Source organism: Pantherophis guttatus, chromosome 2, assembly GCF_059756535.1.
Source record: "Pantherophis guttatus breed Tessera chromosome 2, ASM5975653v1, whole genome shotgun sequence".
Classification (NCBI taxonomy): domain Eukaryota; kingdom Metazoa; phylum Chordata; class Lepidosauria; order Squamata; family Colubridae; genus Pantherophis; species Pantherophis guttatus.
In genome coordinates, this window is record NC_142064.1 from 124328322 (window position 1) to 124354027 (window position 25706).

Below are 25706 nucleotides of genomic sequence, written 5' to 3' on the forward strand. Positions count from 1 at the left end.
ATCTCCTACATTTACACCACTTTGCCTGTTCAATAATAATATAAGGAGAGGAGATGAAGGTTACTTTCACCCTCCATAGTTTCAAGGAAACTTACGTTTCCCATTTATTCCTCAGTTGGTACATGTATGACCATTGGCCTGAAAGGGAAAACATTCCTTTATGATCAATACAAGAGCCAGCCAATCAGAGTTGTGCACAGCCTGGTCCTGAAAGAGTGGAGGGGAGCTGCTTTGTGATGAACACAAGGAGCTATCAGTGCATATAATGTAAATCAAAGGCAGTTTAGCTTAGTGGTTAAGGCACCAGGCTAGAAATCAGGAGACCATGAGCTCTAGTCCCTTGGACATGAAAGCCGGCTGGGTTTCTCTGGGACAGTCACTCTCTCCCAGCCCAATTCACAGGTGGTGGTTGTTGTGGGGAAAATATTGAGGTGGAAGGACTATTAGGTATGTTCACAATCTTGTGTTATTTATAAAAATAATAAAGGCAGGATAAAAATGATCTAAAGTAAAAAAAAAAAATCTATTTCCACTCTATTAGACACCGATTCTCTTTTAATTTGATTTTTTGAAGGAGGCTGTATGCATCTCGGATATGTTGGAGTATGCTTCCGCAGCGGCTCTACTACTTATGTGATTCTCCTTGCCTTTAGATGTATCTTAAAAGCTATTATTAATATTACATTATTGAAAAGAGCCACTTCAGTAAATAAACTTCAGTTTCTAGTGCAGGTAAGCGAGGAATGGTGGGAGGCATCATTCAGCAATCTCTTCTGAATGGCAAATTCTTCAGTCCTTCAACCCCAGAAATACATTCAGCCCAAATATGGTGCTGTATTTTCACTCTTGTGATTAAAAACATTTTCCCCTATAAGAACATCTCCATATTCCTAATTGGTTTCCAACCTGCAAAGTTCCTTGGGAATGGGTAAAATGGAATTATTTGCAGAGCATTTTTGTAGCAACTCAGCTATGCCGTTTCCTTTCAAAGAAAATCCACAGCATTGGTTGCCATTCATCTGAACAGCAATGGATGAGCTATTTGAGCAAGCCACCAAGAAAAGAGGCAAATATGGCTGAATTCGGTTTACCTGGACTGCAACAGTATTCACTTTTTGAGGTATGTGCGAAAGCATTGCTAGTGACCTTATTAAAGACTGCTAGTCTGTCCAGCAAAATTAATTAAACTGATAAAAGTCTCCTGAATCTACAGCTCTCATCTCTGAAAGAGTAGACTTGTTGTTTTCCTGCATCAGTCATTTCTCTGGATGTTCTGTGCTCTGCTGACTGCAAATAAATCTGCTCAATTTCTAATTCAGTTAAAGAGATAAGGCAGAATTAGAATAACTGAGCCATGTTACCTTAAACGAGAGAGAACGTATTTGTGGGTGGAAAACAGAAAAGATTTGTAGAGTAAAAGGATCAATAAGATGGTGGAGCAAGGTTCCTTAGTTAAATATATACTTAGACTGATCTGTATGTAATTGTAGAACATCAGGTGAGTTTCATAGGATTTCCATGCTTCAGCTGGCAGCAGGTACTCTTCCTGTGGTTAATTTCAATGTTTACTAGACAATAGAATTTACATGAGTCATCTGGTACCAGGTACTCAACTGAAGGGTATATAATTAGGTAATTGTAAGAGTTTCTTGTAAATATAACACTGCCTTATTTCTATAACTTAGTTAGAAATAGCTCCTCTGTTAGACAAAGGGAAACCTTACCGGGAACTATGACAAAACATAGCTTTGCAACTAAGCAAAGTAATCATTAGCTGCCTTGACCAAAATGAACATTCATTGGAAACATTTTCTTCTTACAAAGTGTAAAGTCTAGTATTGAATAATAGCAAGCTTCACCTTAGGTGGAATTTTCCCCCTGTATTATGAAACTTTCGAACAAGGGTTCAATTCCCTAGTGCCATGTAACGGGGTGAGCTCCTGTTATTTGTCCCAGTTTCTGCCAACCTAGCAGTTTGAAAGCACATAAAAAATGCAAGTAGAAAAATAGGGACCACCTTTGGTGGGAAGGTAACAGCGTTCTGTGTGCCTTTGGCGTTTAGTCATGCTGGCCACATGACCACAGGGACGTCTTCGGACAGTGCTGGCTCTTCGGCTTTGAAACGGAAATGAGCACCGCCCCCTAGAGTCGGGAACGATTAGCACATATGTTCAAGGGGAACCTTTACCTTATTATGAAACTGCTCATCAGGACTCATCTCACTGTTAGCTGGGACAAAGTGGAAGGTCTGAGGGATGTGTCCTTGAGTGGAGCTCCATGCAACTGAAAGGGACACTAAATCCATAAGATCTATCTGACCTTTCTGAATTAGTTTCCATTCCCTTTGTTTTGTGGCTAGGCAGAGCTTGTTTGCCTACAATTCTGAATTCTTTTAAGACTTTTTTTGCCCATCAGACTTTGTCTCTGCATAACATGGTACAAATAATTTGCTGTAAGCCTGCCTGCTTCCTGAGAAGCTATCTCATACCAGGTCAGACACTCTGATTTACATTTATAGTAGATCAGACACGTTGACTTACTCACGGGCTCCATTGCAAGAAAAGCCTTTTCCAAAAGCAGTGGGGAATCTGTAGATGGCCACGTGTCGCTGAACTATATGGACTGCAACTCATGCTGGAGGGAGTGATCCATTTGGAAGGCTTGTGCAACATGTAGTAACCAAGTAATGATGGATAGCCCAGATTAGGCTTTTTCTGAAATTTGTTTTATTCAGTGAGTTCAAGGAAGAAGGCATGCTGAAGGAATGTCATCTTCAGGGACTCCACTGTGCCTCTTAATTTTTTTTAAAAAAGCTGCCTCCCAACTAGTAAGGCCTTTTTTCCCCTTTAAGCCTTGCTAAATTTTTAAAAAGCACTGGTTATTCTTGAATCAGCTGAGCAGGCAGAAACATCCTTCTCCTTCTGAAGCTGGTCCATAGCTCACCTGGAGATTCTGTTTCAGCTGATACATGAAAGCATGGGGGGGGGGAAGAACTGGAGAGAAGAAAGGGAGGGCGAATCTGCATTTCTTATATCTCCTTGGTGAGCCCTATTCTGACTGACAATTATTGACATGGTACTTCAATGTTATTTAATAGGAAAGGACAGGGATTAAACCTGGGACTATTTGCTGGCAAAGCAGACATTATATTCCCTTCCCTTCCCTTCCCATATACATTGTTTTTCAACATTTTGCTTTCTGTTCTGTTCTCTGAGCCATTCCTTTCTCCTTCCCCACCTGCAGTTGATATGCTTGTCATCAAACAAGCCATTGTATAGCATACTTTTTGGACTGTTGAACAGTGACAAGAGGAAATGAATAAATTCATGTCCTGTTTCACAAGTGCTTTGTTACATCCAAATTTGAATACCTATTTTTTTCCCCAATACTATTCCCCCCCCCCCCCAAATCAGACATTTCTGAACGTTGCTCATGCATAACATTCATATTTCAATGTATTTTGATAAATGTGAGTCGGGAATTCTATTTCCATGAGACGTTGGAAAAAGCGGATGTTGCTTTTTCCCAAGGCATCTTTCTCCCGTGCTCTAAAGCTTCCTGCTGGCCCCTACTTCTTGATGTAAAAAGTCTCAATAGGAGAAGTTTCTCCATGACATCTTTCCTTAGATTCTAACTGAAAGGTGAGATGTCAGGAGGCTGCAGACTGCTATGATGAAAGAAGGATATTTGTGTCTACCCTTCAGTCTCCTCATAACCAAGATAAGCGAAGGAACCTCACTCTGAAGAATTTTATTGAAATGTTCTCTTTGGAGAAAGACAAGCAATTTGCTATGAGAATTGGTAGATAATAACATCAACTTCAGCAGTATGGGGAAATGTTTTAGAGGAAGAACCTGCTTCAAAGACAAAATTGATTCTGCTGCTGCTTGGTGAAGATGCAGAGTTTCTTGATGAAAAGCTAACCATCATATTCCATAAACATTTCTCTGAGGCAAGTGACTCGTTTGAACCAAGAAAGGCCCAAACTCTTCCAATCTCAATGAGACTGTCTTTATTTGCCATTGGTAAATAAGTAAAATAAAATCAATCCAAAAATAAAATAAAATAAAGCCCTCCCCACCCAAAGAAGCCCCAAATCAGATCCATGCACCATCAACCACAGGAGAGAGAAAAAGTGAAAAGAAGAAAAAGAAAGAAAAAGAAAAGGAAGGAAGGAAGAAAGAAAGAAAGAAAGAAAGAGAAAGAAAGAAAAAGATAGATGAAATTCATTTCATTTATTATATAGAAATAATGGCATTATGGAGTTTTCCCAGGCCACCGAGTTTTCCTAGACCAAAATTTGGTGGCAGTACCCCCCAACCTCCCTAAGATAACAGAGAAAATGAACAAAATGACCACCAAGCTTGTTCAGGTCTCTTTGATCACAGTATTATAATTCCCCTGAAGTCTTGATAACATGGAAGAGAGTCACGTTGTAGATGACCTGGTGGCCATTGTTCCAGGTGTAGAGAACCCTCTCCCGGGGATTGTAGTCCAACATGGATATGTGGGAATATTGATTGTGGAAGGGAATATCTGTGTACTCATAGCTAGAAGTGTTTGTGTAGTAGGCAAAATAGATTTTTGCCCCAGCCAGGTGTGAATTTGTCACATAGAGGGTCCCGCAAATCATGAAGGATTCTCCTGCGCTCCTCTTGGGGTAGCCAGTGTCCCAGCTGCGTAGTATCTCCAGTGTCATGGGGTCCATCCTGCTCACCACAATGTTGCCAGCATTTTGGTTGGTGGTGTAAACTGCCCAGAGTCCATTCTCGTCCACCATGAAATCGATGTCAGAGAAACCACCCCAGGAATATGGGAATGTGTTGTTGTAGCCAGCCGTGTTGAGGCTGCGTTGTACAACAACGCTCCGTGAACGGAAATGGTACTTCACCACAATGTTGCTCTGATACTTGTTGTAGTAGAGGGATCCATTGAAAACCACATGGCCAGTGCCTGCCCAAGGGTGAGGCAGCAAGTGCTGGACAAAATTTTGCCCTGTGATGAAGTCATTCAGGGTACGATACTCAAGGACACGACGGCCTTTGTAATAGCCATCCATGTACCACACCTGAGGAAAAACATAATGAATTTAATGAGACAACACTTTTAATTTCCCAATGGCCACAGTGGAGAGAGAAAAAGCAGAGCAAGCCAAAGATACTTTCAGGCCCAAACTAAAAATCAAAATGGCAACTTTCCAATAGTAAAAGTGCCCTAAAGCATGGATTTTTCACCCAACCCCCCCCTTTTTTGGGGGGGGGGAGGTTTCACGAGAACTACAGTATAAGCAAATAACACTATCTGCCCCCTCAAAACATGCTCAGCTTGAATGTGGTTGGATTCTTTGTGATTTGTGTGTTGTGCAAAGATACCAATAAAGTTACAATTCTATAGATACTAACTTGGGTCTATTGAATTCAAGATGGCTGATTTTTGAGTTGGTCTCAAAAATAGGATTGCACCAGTGGTGGGATTCAAATTTTTTTACTACTGTGGGCATGGCTTGGTTGGCATGGCATGGCTTGGCTTGGTGGGTGTGGCTTGGTGGGCATGGCAGGAGAAGGATAATGTAAAATCTCCATTTCCTCTCCACTTCAGGGGAAGGTTACTGCAAAATCCCCATTTCTTCCTGATCAGCTGGGACTCGGGAGGCAGAGAATAGATGGGGTTGAGGCCAGTCAGAGGTGGTATTTACCGGCTCTCCGAACTACTCAAAATTTCCGCTACCGGTTCTCCAGAACTGGTCAGAACCTGCTGAATACCACCTCTGGATTGCACCCTAAACCTGAAATTTTTATCATCTTGGGTTCAAGTCCCAAGGACTACCTAGTTACTTCTGAAGATGCAGATGACCATTAGCGCTAACCACCTACTGCCATCATGTGGTTGTCCAAGGTTTTGCAGCTCAGAGGGTTATATATTGCCTCTGGGATGATCATCCCTGCTTTGAAATATAAAGAGAACTTTCCTGATTGAGACATTCTGGCCTCTTAAGCTTTACAGCAGCTGCTTCAATACCATCCCACAGGATCATATATCCTAATCAGACCCACCTTGGCCACTGGAATTTGGCAGCAGCTGACTAATTGATAATGAGCTCAGCCAGTGTTCCTGACCGGAACACTGCTTTCAAAAGGCAGCCATTACTATACTGGAAACATAGGTTTTGAGGGGGAGATGATATGAAAGGGATTCCTCTTGTGTAAAATCTACATTAATATAGGGTTTCTCAGCATTGGAAAATTGTACTATTACACTTTTTTAATAGTACTATTACAAAAATTATTATTTTTGTACTATTACAATTTGAGCATTGATTATTTTTGTTATTTTGACCCCTTGTTTATTTAGGATAAGAATGTAAGTTGCTCAGAGTCAATTAATGATTAGAGAAGGATGTAAGCCTAGCAAAATGAATGAATGAATATTTATGGTTGATACGACATATATCTCAAAAAAAGTTTGGTTTTTTTTTTGCTATAAAGCTATTCAAGATTATTTATCAAATATTAATTAGGCTTTAATTAATTTAACACACACACACACACACACACACAGTTCCTTTCCTGACACATTAAGAGATCAACTCTTTTTTTCTAAGAGAAGGACATGATGCAAATCATTTCATACTATTTACTATAAGTGGTTGAAATCAAGGCAGTGGACATTTGCTCAAAGGAGGGAAAGACTTGCGTTGAACAATGGACAGAAATAGCATCATAGAGGAACGTTTCTCAGTACCATCATGGAATAAGTAATCATTGGTATGAGCTTTTCTTATGATGGTACATTTTCTCAAATGTCAAATTCTCTTAAGGTGTGTGCTGAGATTTGAATTCCAAGGCAAAAAAGTGCTTTGACAGCTCCTTCAAGGAGAGATGCACCTTTACTTGGGCTTGTTCTGTTGTGTGACCCCCCAAGAAAAGATGCATTTGATTAAAGGAATTACATCGTAGGCTACATGCCCTGTCATGTATTCTCTGATCACCTTTTCTCTTCCTAATCTGGATTGCTGCACAAAGGAATCCTGTGGCTCTGATGCCAAAATCATCCAGATTCACTCCACCTGAAAACAAGAACACTTCGACACCGAAACAACTGTGCTCCTGTGCCCTCATTACCCCTATGGTCACGGTCCAGCAGCCCAGTCAATCCAATTCCTGGTCTCAAGGATATGCTCTGAAACCAGTTTAGTGGTATGTCCTCTAGAGCTGTGGGGCAGGGATCTTCTCAGGGGTGGGAGTTCCCTCCACAACCCATCTCCTGGAATTTTCTCCCTTCTTGTTGAAGTCAGTGCGTCAAAGTATCTTTCTCTTTAGGTGGGATTAGAGGACAGCTTTGCCAACAGAGCAGTTATTGGTTTTTCTTTGAAACCAAAAGAAAAGCAGCAAAGAATTCACAGTTTCTGCTGGCCAAGCTTAGCGGTAGTAGCAACGAGGACACTCAAGCATTGCGAAACTGCTGGAGAGGGCAAGAAAGCCTGTGGCTGTACTGAAGTGTTCAAACTTACAAGCACATTGTTTTTAGCATCCATTCTAATAGCTGCGTTGGATGTTTTAAATCTTGACTCTTCTTATTGCCTTAAGGGTTCCTTGAGAATGCGCAGCTATGCAGAAGTATCCTTCGGCAGCACTAAAATCACAATCACTGTGGTGATGACCATCATCCTCACCACCACCATCATTATTGTCAGGATGAAAAGGCCAAAATTTTAATATCCACCTCCCACAGAGTCAGAATGGCTATCTTCCCCAACATCTCTAACATGGTGCCCTGCAGTTTATTTGAGCTACAACATCCTTTGTTAGCCTGACTAACAGCCAGGGTTGACAGCTGAAGAAGTTTAAAAATATTGTTTAGGTTGCCAAGGTACTTTTGTGGTTTGCCAATATTGTTTGTGGTGCAAGCACAATCTAGAAGACGAAGAGGAATGAATCTGATACTTTCTGACCTCCCCCTCACCTAAACCCAACGCTGCAGAATTTATCTTGTTTATTGATTGCGCTTCTTGGTGTAAGAATGCGGTATTCATTTCCCGGCGTTAGCAATGGGAAGTATTTTTTTTCAAATAAATATTCCTGCTGTTAAGTTTTCTAGTTCCTCAGTTCCAGATCTCTTCCAAATTCTGGGGTTCCGTTCATCCGTCTATTTTTCTTTATGTCTCTTAGATCTTACATTTCTAATCAGCTGAGTAGAAGGGGCTCTGTCACTAATTTTCTGATGTCAGGGGATTCTTTTGAAATTCTTGAGTAAACAGATCATGTGCTTTGGATTATAATAACAAGAACAAAACCAAAACCAAAAAACCAATTATAGAAAGAAAAATTTATTTCCAGCCCATGTGGCTGTCTGTAATGAGGGAAAGACATTCACGGTGAGCTACCAGCATTTTGTAAGGATGAGCCAAACAAGACAACAATTTTTATTTTATAGGATGTCCTTACAAAAAGGAATGAATTTTAGTATGAGTAAGAAGTGGTGATTTAGCTAGCATTCAGCATTTGGGTCCAGGTATGAAAATCTTGTTTGGGAAGATGAGTTTATTTAATCACCTACAAATTAGAAATAAATCCTGCCTGCATCCGTGCAGCTATAGGCCACACTGAAGACGTGCAGATTTCCTGCTGCTGTTGGAGTCCTTTACAGTACTCTCATACAGCCATCGATCTCTCCTGCTCATTCTGTGTTTGGAAGTTTGTGTTCAAAATATGAGCCATGAACTAATATTGCTCACGGTGCTACTTTCCCTTTGCTAGCTATCTGGCTGCAGTCAAGCAAGAGGAAAAAAAAAACAAGAAGAAATAAATTTGGCGCAACCCGTAATAAGATTGAATGAATGGCAACTTCTCCATTCATTCTAGAGCTTGCCATAGCTGGGCCTGGCACAAGGCCTGGGGAGCCGGGATCCTCCTACTATATCAGAAAAGCTCAGTCTGGATAAAGCTGCCCTGTATGGATCCACATGGCAACATCTCACTTAAAGAGTAATGGCAGGATAGTGATTGGCAGGTGGGGGTCACCTTGACAAACGGGAATCTTCAAGAACCTCTCAAATGAGCCAGCTGTTCATAAATCATTGACTGTAATTTAATGATGGCAAGCAGGAGATCTGAAAGGATTGTAGCTCTCACCCATACGTATTTGCTGACTGGGAAAAATAGGCACACGATGATTTTGGTGCAGAGGATACTGCCTGAAGCAAAGGGAAAATAAATGGGGGCTGGGAGGAAGAGACATTCAACAGTTGTGTAGAAGAGATCATTTGGAGGCATGTAGCCAATTGCCCAGGAGTTAAAGTAATAATAATTTTAAAAGCCAGTACTCCCAGATTCAGGTGCATAGGATCTAATAATACAACAATCCCACAGGCAACATATAAAGAGTTAAAAGTTCAGCAAAGATACTGGGGCACTTTTAATTGTCTAGGATGCTAGAAGATGGGGATAAAGAGCAGTAGACATGCAGAGGGGTCAAAAGTAGAGTGGGTTTCTGCTGATGCTGAGAATAATGCTTGGTCATAGAATGGGACCACACCACGTATAAAAAGCTGGAAATAGGTTGGGTTTACACTTAGCAGAACAAACAGTGCAAAAGAGAACAGAAATTGTATTATGGTCACCAACCAAACTTAACACCTGATGTTAATGTCTGACTTACTGAATTAGTCACAGTGGCCAACTTAACACACAGCACCAAGCCATAGCACATATTTTAGAAAAGCAAGGTTCAAACATTTCACTTGCCCAAACCAGACAATCTACGTTACTGTTTAGTACCATGTAGAAACCCAATTAGTAACAGCATACTGGTTGTGATGACCATGATCAGGCCATTTTTCAGAGAAAACTCCCCTAAAGGTAATTTTCATTACGAAGAAATAAACGTGGTGTTAATACTCGTTCAGGGAAGTGCAATGGATACACAAAGGTGACATCTTATAAATGCTGCAATTCATTCCTCGAAAGGGTGTCATAGCGGCCTTTGCCTTGTATATGGGTCATTGTTTTGGCACCACGATGGTTTGCTGTGATTGACCCTGAGAATAAAGCGATCCATTACAAGTATCAATATCTCCAGGTCAAATATCATATTTGGCCAAATCAGATACAGGAGTCATAACAAGATTAATTTTAACACAGTTTTTTCCCCCTTAAATTATATTTTACTGTATGCAAATTATTTGCAACTCTGTCTCATTTTGTTCTATTTTTGGATGGTATACCCTGTGACTCTGCAAAACATTTCTTGCTACCTCTAACCTGTCTCCCTGTTGGATCACTTTAACTGGTCTGTTTACTTGATGATTCCATTCCCCTTGATGCATTCAAGAATATATGGAGCTACTTGAAAGCCCACATTAAACTTTTGTTTTGTTTTATTATTTTATTTTATTAAATGTTTGTAATGACTTTTCACTTGGATAAAAAAACATTCAAGGTAGGTCATGCTGTATCCTTATGATCCAACCAGGCTTGATGTCTTGCTGAGCAGATCAAGGATCCTTCTTTTTTAAAAAAGCATCTGTTGTTTAGTTTGATGAAACAGAAGCTACTTGAGACATTATTTCAAAGCCAGGGAAAGCTTTATGGGTATTCTTAAGGAGAAATTGTTGGGTGGTGGCCACAGATGCTAGACGAGTACCTTATCTTTCTTTGTTGAATCATCTGTTAAGCAGTTTGCAATATTTGTGGCTTCTCATGCTTCAGTTATTTAAATCTTCTCTGATCCTCTCTAATTCCTTTAAAAGAATTGCTACTGGTACCGCTAAGGGCAATTTTTTTTCTACCCCTGGAGACATTTGATGACCACAAGTTATAAAGCCATTTACACCCAGTTTTAATTTGATGCCATATGAATAAGGGCAATCTTTGACTTAAAGAAGCTGAAGTGCAATCAGCAAAAACAATTTGCCCAGAGTAATTTCTTAGGGGATTTCCAATAATTTAGGCTAATGTCCATAATCCTAAAGCATGGGGGCACATTTGCATTGCTTAACCTTTTTCTTGCCTGCCAAGTTTATTTTCACTTGTTTCTTTTTCTCTGCTCTCTGTTTCCAATTTTTCTTTCGAATGGTGCTGAGGCAGGAAATGAATCCTGGTGAGATGACAAGTAACCCGATCGTCAGGGTTGCAGAGGAAAGTCAGAGATGGAAAAAAGGGCATTTTGGCATGTAAAAATTGAGAGATGTTTGTTCCATCTTGGTTGCTACAGGTCCTTGGGACACCGTTGGCTCTTTCCTCAGCCCTGAGCAAATGCCAAAACTATAAATTTTGCTGCTGATTCCAAAGTTTGTGAAACAGAGAAGCCAAGGTTAGACATTTTGCTGTAGGTTTCTCTGTCTGTAGCCTGATCCTGGGACACAAAGGGAGCAGTGCCCACATCTCCAGTGATCTGTTTCCCTTTCATTCCTCTTTAAAATATTAAGCTGCCTTCATCTCCCCGCTTCAGTCTGGTTCTGCACAGCATCTAATCTGTAGCTTTTCTCTCGTGAAAACTCAAGTGAGGATATCTTTTGAAGTTCAAAAATCTCTTTCCCTGTATTCTCTCCAAAGAAAGGGAAAGGGGGAAACCTGCAAAATATCTCAAAGGAGACTTAAGTGCTTTCTGAGGCCCCAGAGGGAAATGTCAGCTAGAAAAAAAGATAATTGCAAACATTTGCTTGATCACTATATAGGTCCTGTAGGATGGAAACTGAGTGAAGATGCAAATAAACATTATTCCCCAATTGGCCTCAAAGAGATAAAACTTTGAAAGGAGAGGAAGCTGGTGCCCAGTCTTCAATGTTTATGCATTTTAGTTCTTAAAACCCTACCCCACTCACAGGGGAATCTCCCTTCTTTTTATCCTCAAAATAACAATCCAGTGAGAAAGGATGAATTTACAGAATGACTAGCTCAAAGTCATCCAGATGTATTTCCATGGCAGACTTGAATCTTCTATGGCTTGAATCTGGAACTCCCCAAGTCTAGTCCAACATTTTAACTGTGCCACCACATTTTACCTCTCTCTTAAACCATGGCTAGTATTTTATATAAACTAGGAACATTTGCTATGGCCTCACCATAACAGTGTGTGTGTGTATGCAATGTGTGTGTGGCATATGGAATCGTTCTGATGAAAATGCTAGATTCTTAGATAGGAGGCATCTTCATAGATTTGCACAGCCAGCCATGGAAACAGATTCCTTGTAATAGTTCTTATACTAAGATCTGATCAATGCTTTCAGAAAGTTCAATACAATGCAATATTATATGAGCATAAAAAATGGGTTTCATATATACCCCAACATATACACATTCTTCAGTGCAAGTTAGGATTTCTCATACAGATTAACCCACAGGTCAAGCTATTGTTACTTGCATGCCACCAACTAGGAAATATATGCAATGTTCTGACAGCCAAGGGAAAGGGCTAAAATGTCATGGATGGATGGAGTCAACGAGATCCTCAAAAAGAACAAAAGGTAATGGATGAGTCAATGTATGGGCTTGGAATGGAAGGCCAGCAAGGAAAAAAAGTATGGTGAGATACAGTGAATGGATTGGTATGAATAGGTTTTGTCTCTGCTTCTTCTTCCTGTTCATATCTCATGCCTTAAACATTTTTTTTAATACAATTGTTTGAATGTAATTCAGCCTTCCTTGGATTGTGGCAATCTAAAATACAGGTGACAGAAATGTATGCTAATTCTTTTCATAAACAACTAGCCAACTGTAATTAATACATTGCATATAAACAACTTTCAGGCAGAAAGTTAGACCTGAATCTGTATCCAACACATGCTGGCTGGTCTTTACTTATTTAAAACTTTCCTATGTTTTGCCTACTCAAAATGAAGTTATTCCCCAGGGGACGTACACAAATACATTCAAATCACTACCTAAAAACATGAATTAAAAATGTAAACCAACAGGAGCAGCTAATAATGCAAACAGCTACAATTTCTAAGCAGCAAAAAGTAAAGCAACCGAAGTAAAACGAATTAACTCTGCAGAGTTGATAAAATATTAAAGTATACTGTTAAAAGGCCTAGGAAGATAAAAACATTTTTGCACAATGCCAAAATTAGAGTCGAGTTGTTCCTCATGAAGGAGGGCATTTTAGAATTGGGGAAGACCGCTTGAAAAGCTCATTCCCAAAAAGCAACCCACTATATTTTACATAATTACTACTAGGACTTGAACTACATACCTTTTCACAAATGGGCAGTATAAAACATACAATGCTGCTTGTACTCATGAAAAGCATTAGCAGTGTAACTCAGTTGTCCATATCCTGGTATGCTACGGATGCACTGGATTACATTGCCCATGGTTGTCAGCCACCATGGCCAATAGTTCATACTTGGCTAATTCATTTCATTATCCATGATTCCATAATTGGAGAAAAATGGATCTGCAAATATCAGCTTCTAAAGGCTCTCCAAATACACAGTGTGGGCTTCCTGCCATCCCAATTTCTCCTCCCAATCATTTCTACGCAGCTTTATGTTGCCCAGAAGCTCAGCTGCGGAGGCTGAGTAAACATATCTCAGTCTTAACAGATGATTTATGTGTGTTTTAATAAAAGTTTTATCTCCTTTAATTTACTGAGTTAAAGCACATTTTCACTCGTTTCTCCTGATTAAATGCCTGAGTAGTTTTTAATAACTGAAAAAATGTTGTGATAGCAAAGAAGCAGGCAAGATTGGTTTCATGCTTGGAAGATGATCAGATGAGACCAAGTATTCCTTGTTCTCTTTTGGGAAGCTCAGTTGGATATGCATTGTTGTGTGCGGATGCAAGATGGGTGATGTTAGGTTTTCTGCTCCATAAATCATTCATCATAGATTCAAAACATTTTGCCAAGTCCTTGAAAACTGGGAAACAGTGGTTCTACAAAATATAGCATGGCTTTCAAGTTTATTCATTTCAACATCAATTCACATGGAAGTCCATAAATAAATCTCATTAACAGATTAACAGATTTGGAAGGAACCTTATATGTCATCTAGTCCAACTAGTCTAGTCAAGCAGGAGACCCTAGACCATTTCTGACAGATGGCAGTCCAATCTCTATATCAGAGGTGGAGAATCCAGCTCTTTGGATAATGCTGAATGACAGCAGCCATAATCAGCGTAATCAATGACAAGAGATAGTCAGAGTTGTGGCTCACCAACATCATGGGGGTGGGGGGAGATCACAGTTTGCCATCTTGCTCTAGGTAATAAGAACCTTCCCAATGTCTGTAGAAATTCTCAGTCATCCAGGTCATAGTTGTCCCAAAGGTGCTTTTTTCAGGAGGAAACTGGACTTTCTTGTTTTTTCTTTGAAGACGTTTCACTTCTCATCCAAGAAGCTTCTTCAGCTCTGAGAGGATAGTGGGGGAATGGAAGGATTTATACTCCTTGCAGACAGTTGGTAATCTGCATCCTTTTAGAGGGTCCTTGAAGCACTTGGAGGTTTATCTATGTCCTCAGGGTCGCCTGAGTAGTGTTCCTGGTTCCTGTAGTCTGCAGTTTTTTCTCTGGAAATCCATCCCTACTCCCACACCATTCAACGGGTGTTCATCATCTATAGAATCTCTACAGACCTTTAGCCATACAATTTGAGATAAACACCCTTTGAATGGTGCAGGAGTAGAATGGATTTCCAGAGGAAAAACAAGGACACAGATAAACCTCCAAGTGCTTCAAGGACCCTCTAAAAGGATGCAGGTTACCAACTGTCTGCAAGGAGTATAAATCCTTCCATTCCCCCACTATCCTCTCAGAGCTGAAGAAGCTTCTTGGATGAGAAGTGAAATGCCTTCAAAGAAAAAACAAGAAAGTCCAGTTGCCTCCTGAAAAAAGCACCTTTTTGGGACTCCTAAGTAAACATACAGCAACACTGTGGGTTCTATAATTTGTAACAGCAACAAGCAAGGAGTGCCTTCTAAATATATTTTCATTTTTTAATACCCTATTTTTCCTGAGGGGGCGGGAGCGGGAGGTCATTTTGGTATAGAGGTTAAGGCATCAGGCTAGAAACCATGAGGCCATAAAGTTTTGTTATGCCTTAGGCACAAAGCCAGCTGGGTGCCTTTGGATCAGCCACTCTCTTTCAAAAGGAGCCAAGGGAAAACCACTTCTAGAAAAAAAAAAAACTTGCCATGAAAACTGCAAGGACTTGTCTGGGAATTGGGAAGAGTGAACACTGACTTGAAGGCAGCTGACCCCCCTCCCACCCCCAAATTCTGAAATAAAAATCTCAAACCACCCAACATTTGTTTTCACCCAATAAGGAAGGTCTGTTATTTATCTGTCTTTTGGCTTGTTTGATTTATATCCTGCCATTTACTGACTGTACTACGTTAAAGAAAACTGGAGAAATAACAAGGGGGAAAGATTAACCAGGAGGGAGGGGGAGACCTACAAAGGCATTATCTGTGGTTGTCCCTTAAATTTGATGGTGTTTTATTTATACAATTTATTCAGCCCAGGCCCATCACGGTCATGGTTTTGAGATTTCTCTCAAGATATATAAACCAGGCTCAAACTAGGGTTGCTTTTAAAAGATTTGGTAAAAAACAGAAACAAAAGCCAAAAATCTTCTATTGTCTGGATTTTTATTGATTTTCTTTTGGCTGAGGGGCATTTCAAGATTTTATGCTATTGTAATTGGTTCAGTTAAAATTGCTATGCATATTAATGTGATTTTATGAATATCATTGGCTATGAATTGCATTGCTTTTATGCAGCAAACCACCATGGAAAGATTGTGGCAGTTAAAGGATAGATAAAATAACACAACATCTTGAAAACCCCTGACAAGGTCAGGGCAATCTGCAAAGAAAATTATGCGTTGAAATGCATGCATCAAATTCAGCCTATGGATTCTCCACTCGAAATTGAGGGATGATATAGAACTACAAGATGAAGACTTGTTGCCCTGACATCTTTCCAGTTCCTCTGAAGTCATCCCTCTCTCTCTCCTGTAAGGAGATTCTTCCTTCAGAAAGGGGTAGAATTATCTTGGCCTCAATGGAGCCACATGAGTGGAGAGGTTGAGTAGGTTGAATAGAATGGCATTGAGCGGGGTTGGGGAGAGTAACTTGGCTACTTCTGCCTACTGAATGTAATGGCTTTCTCTTTAACCACATCAGGGAAAGCTATTAATACAATAACAGAAAACAGAATTGGAAGGGACCTTGGAGGTCTTCTAGTCCAATTCCCTTTTCACTGGTGATTATCAGTCAGATGGCAGGAGAGAGTGAGCAGGGGTCTCTGGGCTACAGGGAAAATAGCAAATGGGTTGAGTCCTTCCATGGAAACTCCTAGATTTCTGTTTTTCAATTATTATTATTTGTAACTTCATCATTGCTTCTTCATTGCAACTTCATTACCGCTTAGAGAGGGCTATAAAGCACCGTGAAGCGGTATATAACTCTAAGTGCTATTGCATGGCTAATGTAGATTACACTCTCCAGATTCTAATTCTGGGATTCTGTGCATTACTTCCTCCTGGTACCAATTGCTTCCATTATCCCTTGTAGAGGAAAACTCCATGTTACATGGGGGAAAAACCCCCAAATTAGTCAAGCACATGCCCTGGCTCTTTAGAAAACCTAGACCATCATGGCTAGTAGTGTAGATGTTGCCAAACTAGATGGACCAAGGTTGCCAGACTGTTGCTCAGGATCACCACCCCATGACTTTACAGAATCCTAAGGGTACCTTAAACAACTGGCAGATGTGAATGCAGTTCTTTTGCATCACTCCCTTACAGGCCACCCAACTAAGCAGAAAAAAATAGATGTACTTGTTGCTAACCAACTAACAAATATATGTAGGAAACACACTGCAATAGTAATTGGGGACTTTAATTACCCTGACATCAACTGGCAGACTAATTCTGCATCAAGTGAGAGATTGAATAGGTTCCTGACAAACCTAGCTGACAACTTTGTTGTCCAAAACATAGAGGAGGAAACTAGAGGGACAACCATATTGGACTTAATTCTTACTAACAGAGAAGAAGTGATGGAAGGAGTTGAAATTACAGGAATCTTGGGTGAGAGTGACCATGTCATGCTGGAATTCAACATAATGCAAATATAAGCAATAGAACATAATCATACCAGACTCTTAGATTTTAAAAGAGCTGATTTTAACAAACTCAGAGAGAGCTTGGAAAAGGTTCCTTGGATAAAAATCCTAAAGGGGAAAATAACCCAAGAAGCTTGGGAAACTCTGAAAAATATTATCATAAAAGTCCACTCCAGCACAATACCACTGAAAAAGAAAAACAAGAAATCCAAGAAGAAACCAGCATGGTTGTACAAAGATCTCTATGATAAACTGAAAGACAAAAAGGATAAGTACAAAAATGGGACACATAACTAAGGCAGAATATCACAGTTAGCCAGAATCTGCAAAGATGAAGTCAGGAAAGCAAAGGCTCAAAATAAACAAAGACTTCAAAAAAGATAATAAAAAAAAGTTTCTTTCAACATATAAAGAAGGAGTCAAGGAAACAGTCTCCTTGGAGTCAAGGAAACAGTCAGGGCACAAAAGAGAGAAGACGGCAAGGAAGTAACAGGTAGTAGAGAGAAAGCAGAGCCGCTTAACTCAATCATTGCATTGGTCTTCATGCAAAAAGAAACTATAGCCCAACCTATCAAAAACATAACTGTAAAAGACAGACTAGAAATAAAAATGAAAATAAGCAAGAAAATGGTAAGAGAACAGCTGTCTGATCTTGATGGATATAAATCACTGGGTCTTGACAGATTATTTCCCAGAGTATTAAAGGAGCTGTCAGATGTCATCTCAGAAACATTGTACCATATCTTTCAAAATTCCTGGAGCACCAGAGAACTACCTGAGGATTGGAAGTGTTAATATAGTTCCCATCCTCAATAAAGGGGAAAAAATCAGACACAGGAAACTATCAGCCGAACATCAACACCTGGGAAGATACTGGACATAATAATAATCTGTGAACATCTAGAAACAAATAGAGCCAGCACAGGTTTGTTAAAAACAGATCATGCCAAACCAATTTTATTTCATTCTTTGACAAAGTGACTAAATTAATAGACCAGTGAAATGCTATGGACATAATATACCTAGACTTCAGCAAGGCATTCGACAAAGTAGACCACAACCTGCTTTTTGGTAAGCTGGAAAAAAATGGGATAGATGGCATCACCACCAGATGGATCTCGGCAGATTTGAACATTGGGCCCTATCTAACAAAATGAAATTCAATATAGAGAAAAGTAAAGTTTTACACTTAGACAAGAAAAAGTACACATACAGATTAGGTGAACCCTAGCTTAATAGCAGTAACTATGAGAGGGATTTTGGAGTCCTAGTGGATAATCAATTAAATATGAGCCAGCAGCAGCCAAAAAAACCAATGCAATCCTAAATTGCATTAACAGAAGGACTGAATCAAGATCACATGAAGTATTAGTACCACTCTTTAAAGTCTTAGAAAGGCTACACCTAGAATACTGCATCCAGTTTTGGTCACCACACTATAAAAAAGTTGTTGAGATTCTAGAAAGAGTGCAGAGAAGAGCAACAATGATTAGGAGCCTGGAGGCTAAAACATATAAAGAACGGTTGCAAGAACTGTGCATGGCTAGTCTAGTGAAAAGAAGGATCAGTGGTGATGTGATAGCAGTGTTCCAATATTTGTCACAGAAAAGAGGGGGACAACCTATTTTCCAAAGCACCAGAAGGCCAGACAAGGAATAATGGATGGAAACTGATCAAGGAGAAATTCAACTTAGAAATAAGGAGAAATTTTCTGACAGTGAAAGCAATCAACCAATGGAACAGCTTGTCTTCAGAAGTTGTGGGTGCTTCATCACTGGAGGCTTTGAAGAAGAGATTGGACAGTCACTTGTCAGAAATGGTATAGAGTCACCTGCCTGAGCAGGGGGTTGAACTAGATACTCTACAAGGTCCATTCCAACTCTGTTATTCTAAGGTTCTAAGAATGTTGGGTACTAGCCATGTATTGTATAACCCAAATACACTTAACACTATTGGGGGGTGGGGGAGACCAAGAAATCCCAAATCTGTCCAATCAGAAAACTCCCACCCTGCTTAAATGCCTGAGGCATCCTCAGCCATCTTGCATCAAATTTCCACAGTCTCCACCCATTAATTAATGAAGCAACAAGTCCGTGGCTGTCAAAAGCTTGTTTATCCCATTTTTACATTAAGGAGATAAAGCCTTTTTGTGTGGGTTCAGAGGGCTGAATCTCTTGAGTATAATTTATTGGAGTTTGGCTGTACAGTATAAGTCAAGGGGACCATCCTCTCATTTTCTGGGCCTCTTTTCTCTCCTTCCCTCTCTCTTTCTTTTACTTGATGGGAAGATCTGAACGTATTTGTAAAGATGGCTGAATCTGTCACTTGAAGTGACTTTGGCCATTGCCCTTTTCATTTCCTTCCTATGCTCAATCTATTTCAAGTCTCTGCTCCCCCCTCTCCATTTCCCATCTCTCTATCCTACTCTCTATCTCTCCTCCAAATTCATCCCACAAGCATGAAATTAGGCCCCCTTTTATAGCCTTCTCATTACAAAACTGTTAAGCAACAAATCAGCTGTTGATGGGCAAGACTTGAAAACACGGCACCTCTTTCCCTTTATTCAGTCTTACCATTACAAAGATGACTTTCCAATCCATATTTTTTTTGTTATCCATTCCTTCTCCCAATATTGCCTACAATAAGGGTTTTTTGAACTTTCCAGGGACCAGAGTAGCCACTTTCAAAGCTAAATGTTTCTCATAGCACATCAATTAAGGCAAACTGCAAAACCAATATAAATTAAACTGTGAAAGATGCTGACCACAGGAATTGTGTGCTCCCACTGGAAAAAAAAAAGAATTTCTGTATTTTTCTGTGTATATACACAGCACGCACAGCGTGCATAGCGCGCGCACACACATACATGCATGAATGGAAATAAGAAGTGTTCAGATTAGTAGGAGAACCATCCAAAATGGTAAGAAATATGTTTAAATTCAATATTGCAATTCCAATTTTGCCTGGCATATTGTCAGAACTATAATCCAGAGTATATTTCAACCTCATGGCCAAGATTCAGCAATGGCCCTGAGATTGAAATATACTCTGGTATATGGTGTCCTAGTGCAGTGTTGGTGAAACTTTTCGGCACCGAGTGCTGAAACGGGAGTGCATGTGTACACGTGCCAGAAACCAGAACAGCAGCCGCCCAGTACACATGCATGCGCCAGGAAGATGATCTTCTGGTTTTCAGCACATGCATGCGCACAGGCTAGCTGGTCTTCATGTGCACATGCACACCAGAAACCGGAAGACCAGGTGGCCGGTGCACATGCGTGCGCCACAAACTGGAAGATCATTTTCCCGGCACGCGCATGCGCACCAGGTGTCTGCTTTTCTGGTTTCTGGTGCTCCTGTGCACGTGAAGACCAGCTGGCCGGAACCCGGAAGAGCAATGGGTGACAGCTCACGTGCCTAGAGAGATGACTCTGCGTGCCACTTTTGGCACGCAAGCCATAGGTTTGCCATCATGGCCCTAGTGGTTTTTTCCAATGCTGTAAGCCTTTTGAATGGAGGATTCCTGTGGGTGCTACTCTCAGCAGTGCTTTCTCCATCCTCCAATTCCTCTTGCCCTTCTTCCCCCATCACCCAGTAGCAAAAGGTTTCTTTCCTTTATCACCTCTGAAGCCTCATCTACATCTGGCCGACTCTTATAGAAAAGTGATGAGTGCATACATACATACATATACATATATGCATATATGCATATATGCATATATGCATATATACATATATACATATATACATATATACACATATATACATATATACATATATACATATATACATATATACATATATACATATATACATATATATACATATATACATATATACATATATACATATATACATATACATTTGCTCCTGGAAGCACGAAGCCAAGAACACCAGCCTGAAGATGATGAATGAGACTTCGTCGAAACGTCGCCAAGACACTTCCAATTTTACGTGGGAGAAGACCCGAATAACCAAAGACCTACATACATATATATATATATGCAAAAGATTAAAATCTTGGGTGTTTTCCCGCGTCATGTTAAGAAGACTTAAGAAGACATATATATATATGTGTGTGTGTGTGTGTATAAAGGCATGAAAATAAAAGTATAGCACGATACAGATATGATCCCGAACCCTCTTTTATGAACCTGATAATGGAAGTTACTCTGCATCTAGGCAAACAGGTAGAAAAGTACCATTTTCTTTCCTCACAACAAAAACTTGGTTCCAAATTAAATTCCCCACTAGCTGTTGTTTTCTTCTTCCAGAGATATGCAGGGTAACAATCCAAGCCCACTGCCATAATAACTGGATGGAGGAAGAAGAGAAAAGACCGTGTCAGGCAAAATTATGCTATAGCCTACAGTGCTGAAACTCAGCATTGTTATGTCTTTTCAATGAGTAAAAAAGATTCAGTGGGTGAATCATGCTTCACTAGTGCAAAACTACACTAGCAACTACAGGGAGAAATGGAAAGAAGGAGATATGATCAACATCACAGATGTCAAACTCAAGACCCAGAGCGGATTCGGCCTGGGGGTACTTAGATCTGGCCTGCGGGGCCGCCCTGGAAACAGCGAAGGACTGGCCCATGGTGCTTCTGCCAGCAAAAACAGAGCTTGGGAGCCCGTTTTCGCTGGCAGAGCGCTCGGGCCACCACAGGTGCCCCTGACCTGAGTGACGTCGAGCTGGCCATGCCTACCCTGGCCATGCCCCCACTCCCTCCAGGAGTCACATACAACCCTGATGCAGAACTCAATGAAATCGAGCTTGACGCCCCTGATCTACACATTCATACATCAAATCTGCTAATCATAGGTTTCCCTCCTCACAAGTAACAAAGTGAGGCTACCCTCACAGTGCTCTTCCTTTCCCTAGTTCTTAGTCCCCCCAGAGATGGCCTTCCAATATTTCTTTCTTGTTGTTTTTCTCTCCCTTGCACTAATGCTGTCATTTGCAAGTGAGAGAGACAACAACATGCTGAGCAGCAGGTGTTGTCTACAGCTTATGCTTTCTACTGCTGCTGAGCATATTGTGCTTATTATGTCATATCTCACTAACAAAATCAAATAAGTGGGGAGGATTTGCTGTTGTTGGTCTATTTTATTCCATCTGTGTTGGATTTGAAAAAAAAAATGAACCAGAAAACATCAGCTTACTGCTGGCACTAAGCAAGGAACTATTTAATTCAGCCCCTGATTCCCTAGAAATAACCCAAATTTGAGACTACCTAAACACAAGGTGAAGATAACACTTTCTTCTTGCGCACTCACCCGGCTGTCAGAACTTGGAGCCATGGTGTCTGTCATCCAAGAGCCAAATCTGGATCCAGATGCTCGGATAGTAATGGGGTTGCTTATTCCAGTGAGTTTTCCACAACCTGAAATGCAAAATAGAGAAGGAGATACAGAGAACGAGAAATCTTTCTCCACCTCTGAATTAAATCTTTCTTCTCCTCTGACCACTCATTCCTGAGTCAATGGAAAAATATACTAGCACGAAATATCAACTGACACTGACATGAATTCCCTCCAAGTGACAATGCCAAAAAAGTTTCACGCAACTGTAAGCTGCCCTTAGAAAGTGCAAGAATGGAAAAATGCTGCCTTAATATTGGTGCAAGTTAAGGATGATTTAAACCTGTCTCATTGTGGGCTGGCAACTTAATGAAAACTGAAAGAGATGCTACCAGGGCATGTTTGTTCTGTGGTTAGATGCAAGCAGGGAATGTCCTACTGCGGCCTAGAAGCTAGATTTTGTTTTCTAATCAATCTTGTATCCTTTCTTAGCTCAAGACACTGTGTCCTCATTAAGAACAGAAAAACGGTGGACTTTTATTTTACAGTAGGGCCAAATAATAATAACACGGAAACTACAATAACACAATCCATAATCCCAGGAAAATATGTAAGTGATGAGCTGTTAAAATTCTTAAATTTCAATAGCTTAAAAATTAAATTGTGCCCAATCATTCCACTGATCTTTGTTTTCTCAATAGACAATTTCTGCCCTGTTCTTCTCTTAATGTTACTTGGAAGACAAGCACTTTTTAATCACTCTCTGCTATGAATAATTCAAATTTATGAGGTTTAAAAAATATAAACAAGTAATTATATTCCCCCAAGTGTATTTGTCAAAAGAAGACTTTTAACACTACTGACATTTAACATTATTGTTACAGGATATATGAAGTGAATTCTGAAAGCGAACTCTGAAGATGTCTGGATCCCTCACAAATTATTAAAAGTTAAGATTGTGCAGCATTTGGCATATGGTTCTCAAAAAATGCTTCGATGCCTGCAGGATAGCATTGCTTCAACTTTTTAAATTGAAGACATTTTCCTCCAGATCACAAGTAACTGTGGAAAACAATTGCATGATCTTGGGAAAAAGATGTGAGTGCTTTAAAGAGTTGCTAGGCTTGGTCTCCCATGTATTCTGAAGTATCTTTAGAGAATCAAATTCATAATTCTACCTCCTAATCTCTTCATCCTATGGAGTCTCCTCCATCTACTTTCAATGGATTTGAAATAATACAGTCTATATGGGTCAAATGTTACGCTAGGTACTACACATATGGGTCAAAGGTGAAGCTAGATAAAGAGTGAGCTTTCTGAACTTGGCCTCTGATCAGGACATGCCACCACACACTGTTCTGCACTTTTATTTTTGCTTAGTCTAGTCAGGAAGTGCACATGATGCCCAGATTATTATTCGCAAGGTACCATCAGGGCAGCAAACCAAATGGAGCTCAAGAGCTCAGGAGAACTAACAACAGCTGCTGCCTGAAAAGGGGAAGAAAGACTTATGGCGTGGCAGCTTACAGAAAAAATAAAAAATAAAAAAATACACCATTTCTGAGTACACAATTGCCCTTATAAATGGCCCATTAAACATGGCCACACCAGATTATTCTAGATTAGGATACAAGCATGGAGGTTGGGGGCTAAATGCAGTGAATCAGCATCCCTCTTCTGATCCTCTGAAGTTTCCCAGAATGGATGAGGACAAAAATGTGAGACGCACTGGAGGGTTGGGAAGGATTAAAGGGGGAAAAAGGAAAGCCTTCAGTTTCACAGTTGTTGAAGGCAGTTTTTCAATCCTTCAAACATTGGAATCCCATCTCAAAATAAACTTTAGCTTATCCACCTGAAATCTTTGAATACCAAACTCTGGTAGGACTCTTGAATCGATAGACACTGCATACCCATTTTATGTCTATAAAAGAATTGTATCAAGTCTGTCATGATAGTTGAATTAAATAGGCACAGGATTCAGCTCTTCTGATACTGACATATGCACAAAAGGGGTAGGACTTGGATTGCAATGTTATGCCTGCCATTTTGCAGATTTTAATTTCCTTGTGGATACTGCTGGATTATACATTTCAATCTGCCATCAAAAACCACAGATTTGGATATTTATTATGTGAAGGACTTCTGAAAGGGAAAGTGAAGATTTTACCTCATTTTTGTCTGTGGCATGCTAACTTTCCAGGATTTGAGAATGTATGTATGTGACATATAACCCTACTTTTCCTCAGATAGTGTGCTTCTGGGTGGAAGTCATATATTGCTCCATGACTGATCAGACTCTATTATGAAACATTTTAAGTTATTATACAAAGGTGGGCCATATAATGATCCCACTCAATTAGGCAAACACAGGGTCACCAGATCTGGACTGCAAAACCCTGTATATCTGTTACCTGGCAACAAAGTTCTCCTTGCTGCCATCTAAGGATGTAATCTGCTGGCAGTAGGCAAAAAAGGATTCTTAAACTTTGGAAGTAGATGGAACTTCACTCATGATGAAACTACAAGGAGGCAAAGTTTTTGAGGGGTGACATTTTAAGAGCATGCTATGGAAGCTCTCCATCAAAGGATTGCCATGAAGTGCATGGTCTGTCCCCGTTTACCACAAAACCAACATCTTATGTTGCTTCTTGCCATATCTTATAAAGTCAGAATATTGGTTTTGACTCCAATTGGCCTCTTTTCTGGACATGTCAGTACAATTCTAAAATAATGGCACTGGGCTACGGTCACTCATCTGTTTTATTTTTCAAAAATGCCTGAAGGAATTCAGGTTCAAAGGAATTCTAAAAATTCAAGATAAGACTGGCTGCTGTCTTGGTTCTGAAATGTGTCAGCTTCCAATAAGTATCAGGTAAGGCAGAGAACTTGGTGGTCTTCAAGACAGGTGACTAAGGCTGCCACATTTCCTAAACCAAGCTCCTTTTAATTATATTTTTACCTTTGGTTATTCTTAAAAACATCTATGCTTTGGAATATATTTTTTGTTTTCCTTTTTTTATCCCATTGCTCATCATGAGGAGAATGTCAGCAACTTCTCCAAAAGGCTTTAGTGAACAGAGTGAGCTACAAGTCTTGATCTACTGACTAAATTAGGAAAACTTTCAACAAACTACAAGATTTTCAAAATGCCACCAAAATTTTTTCAATACATGTTGCTGTCAGCAGAGAAAGACTAGGCAATAGCCACTCCTTATTCCATATGTAGAAGCTAACCAGATTGGCAGATGAATGTTTGTTCAGTTCTGGAAATGAGGGCACTGCAGCTCTGGAGAACAGTCTAGCTTAGAAGGCTCTCCCCGCCAAATTGCCACCCTCA

The 25706-nt window shown here is 40.1% G+C and overlaps 1 protein-coding gene and 1 long non-coding RNA gene across 8 annotated transcripts in view; one reads left to right on the top strand and one right to left on the bottom strand.

Moving 5' to 3' along the window:
• The first annotated feature begins 334 nt into the window (after positions 1–334).
• On the top strand, positions 335–23335 carry LOC117666584 (uncharacterized). Its single transcript, XR_009621813.2, has 4 exons — positions 335–447; positions 575–732; positions 992–1120; positions 23254–23335. It is a non-coding gene; the product is annotated as an uncharacterized LOC117666584 (long non-coding RNA).
• Positions 3736–25706, bottom strand: part of OLFM2 (olfactomedin 2) — a 245883-nt gene continuing 223912 nt past the window's right edge. For all 7 annotated transcript variants that reach the window (XM_087886655.1, XM_034419343.3, XM_034419341.3 and 4 more), the window contains 2 exons: positions 22346–22452; positions 3736–5068 (listed from right to left, as the gene is read on the bottom strand). In XM_087886655.1, the coding sequence (XP_087742781.1) occupies positions 4391–5068; positions 22346–22452 (785 nt within the window). In that variant the 3' untranslated portion in view covers positions 3736–4390. The remainder of the gene's footprint in view (positions 5069–22345; positions 22453–25706) is intronic.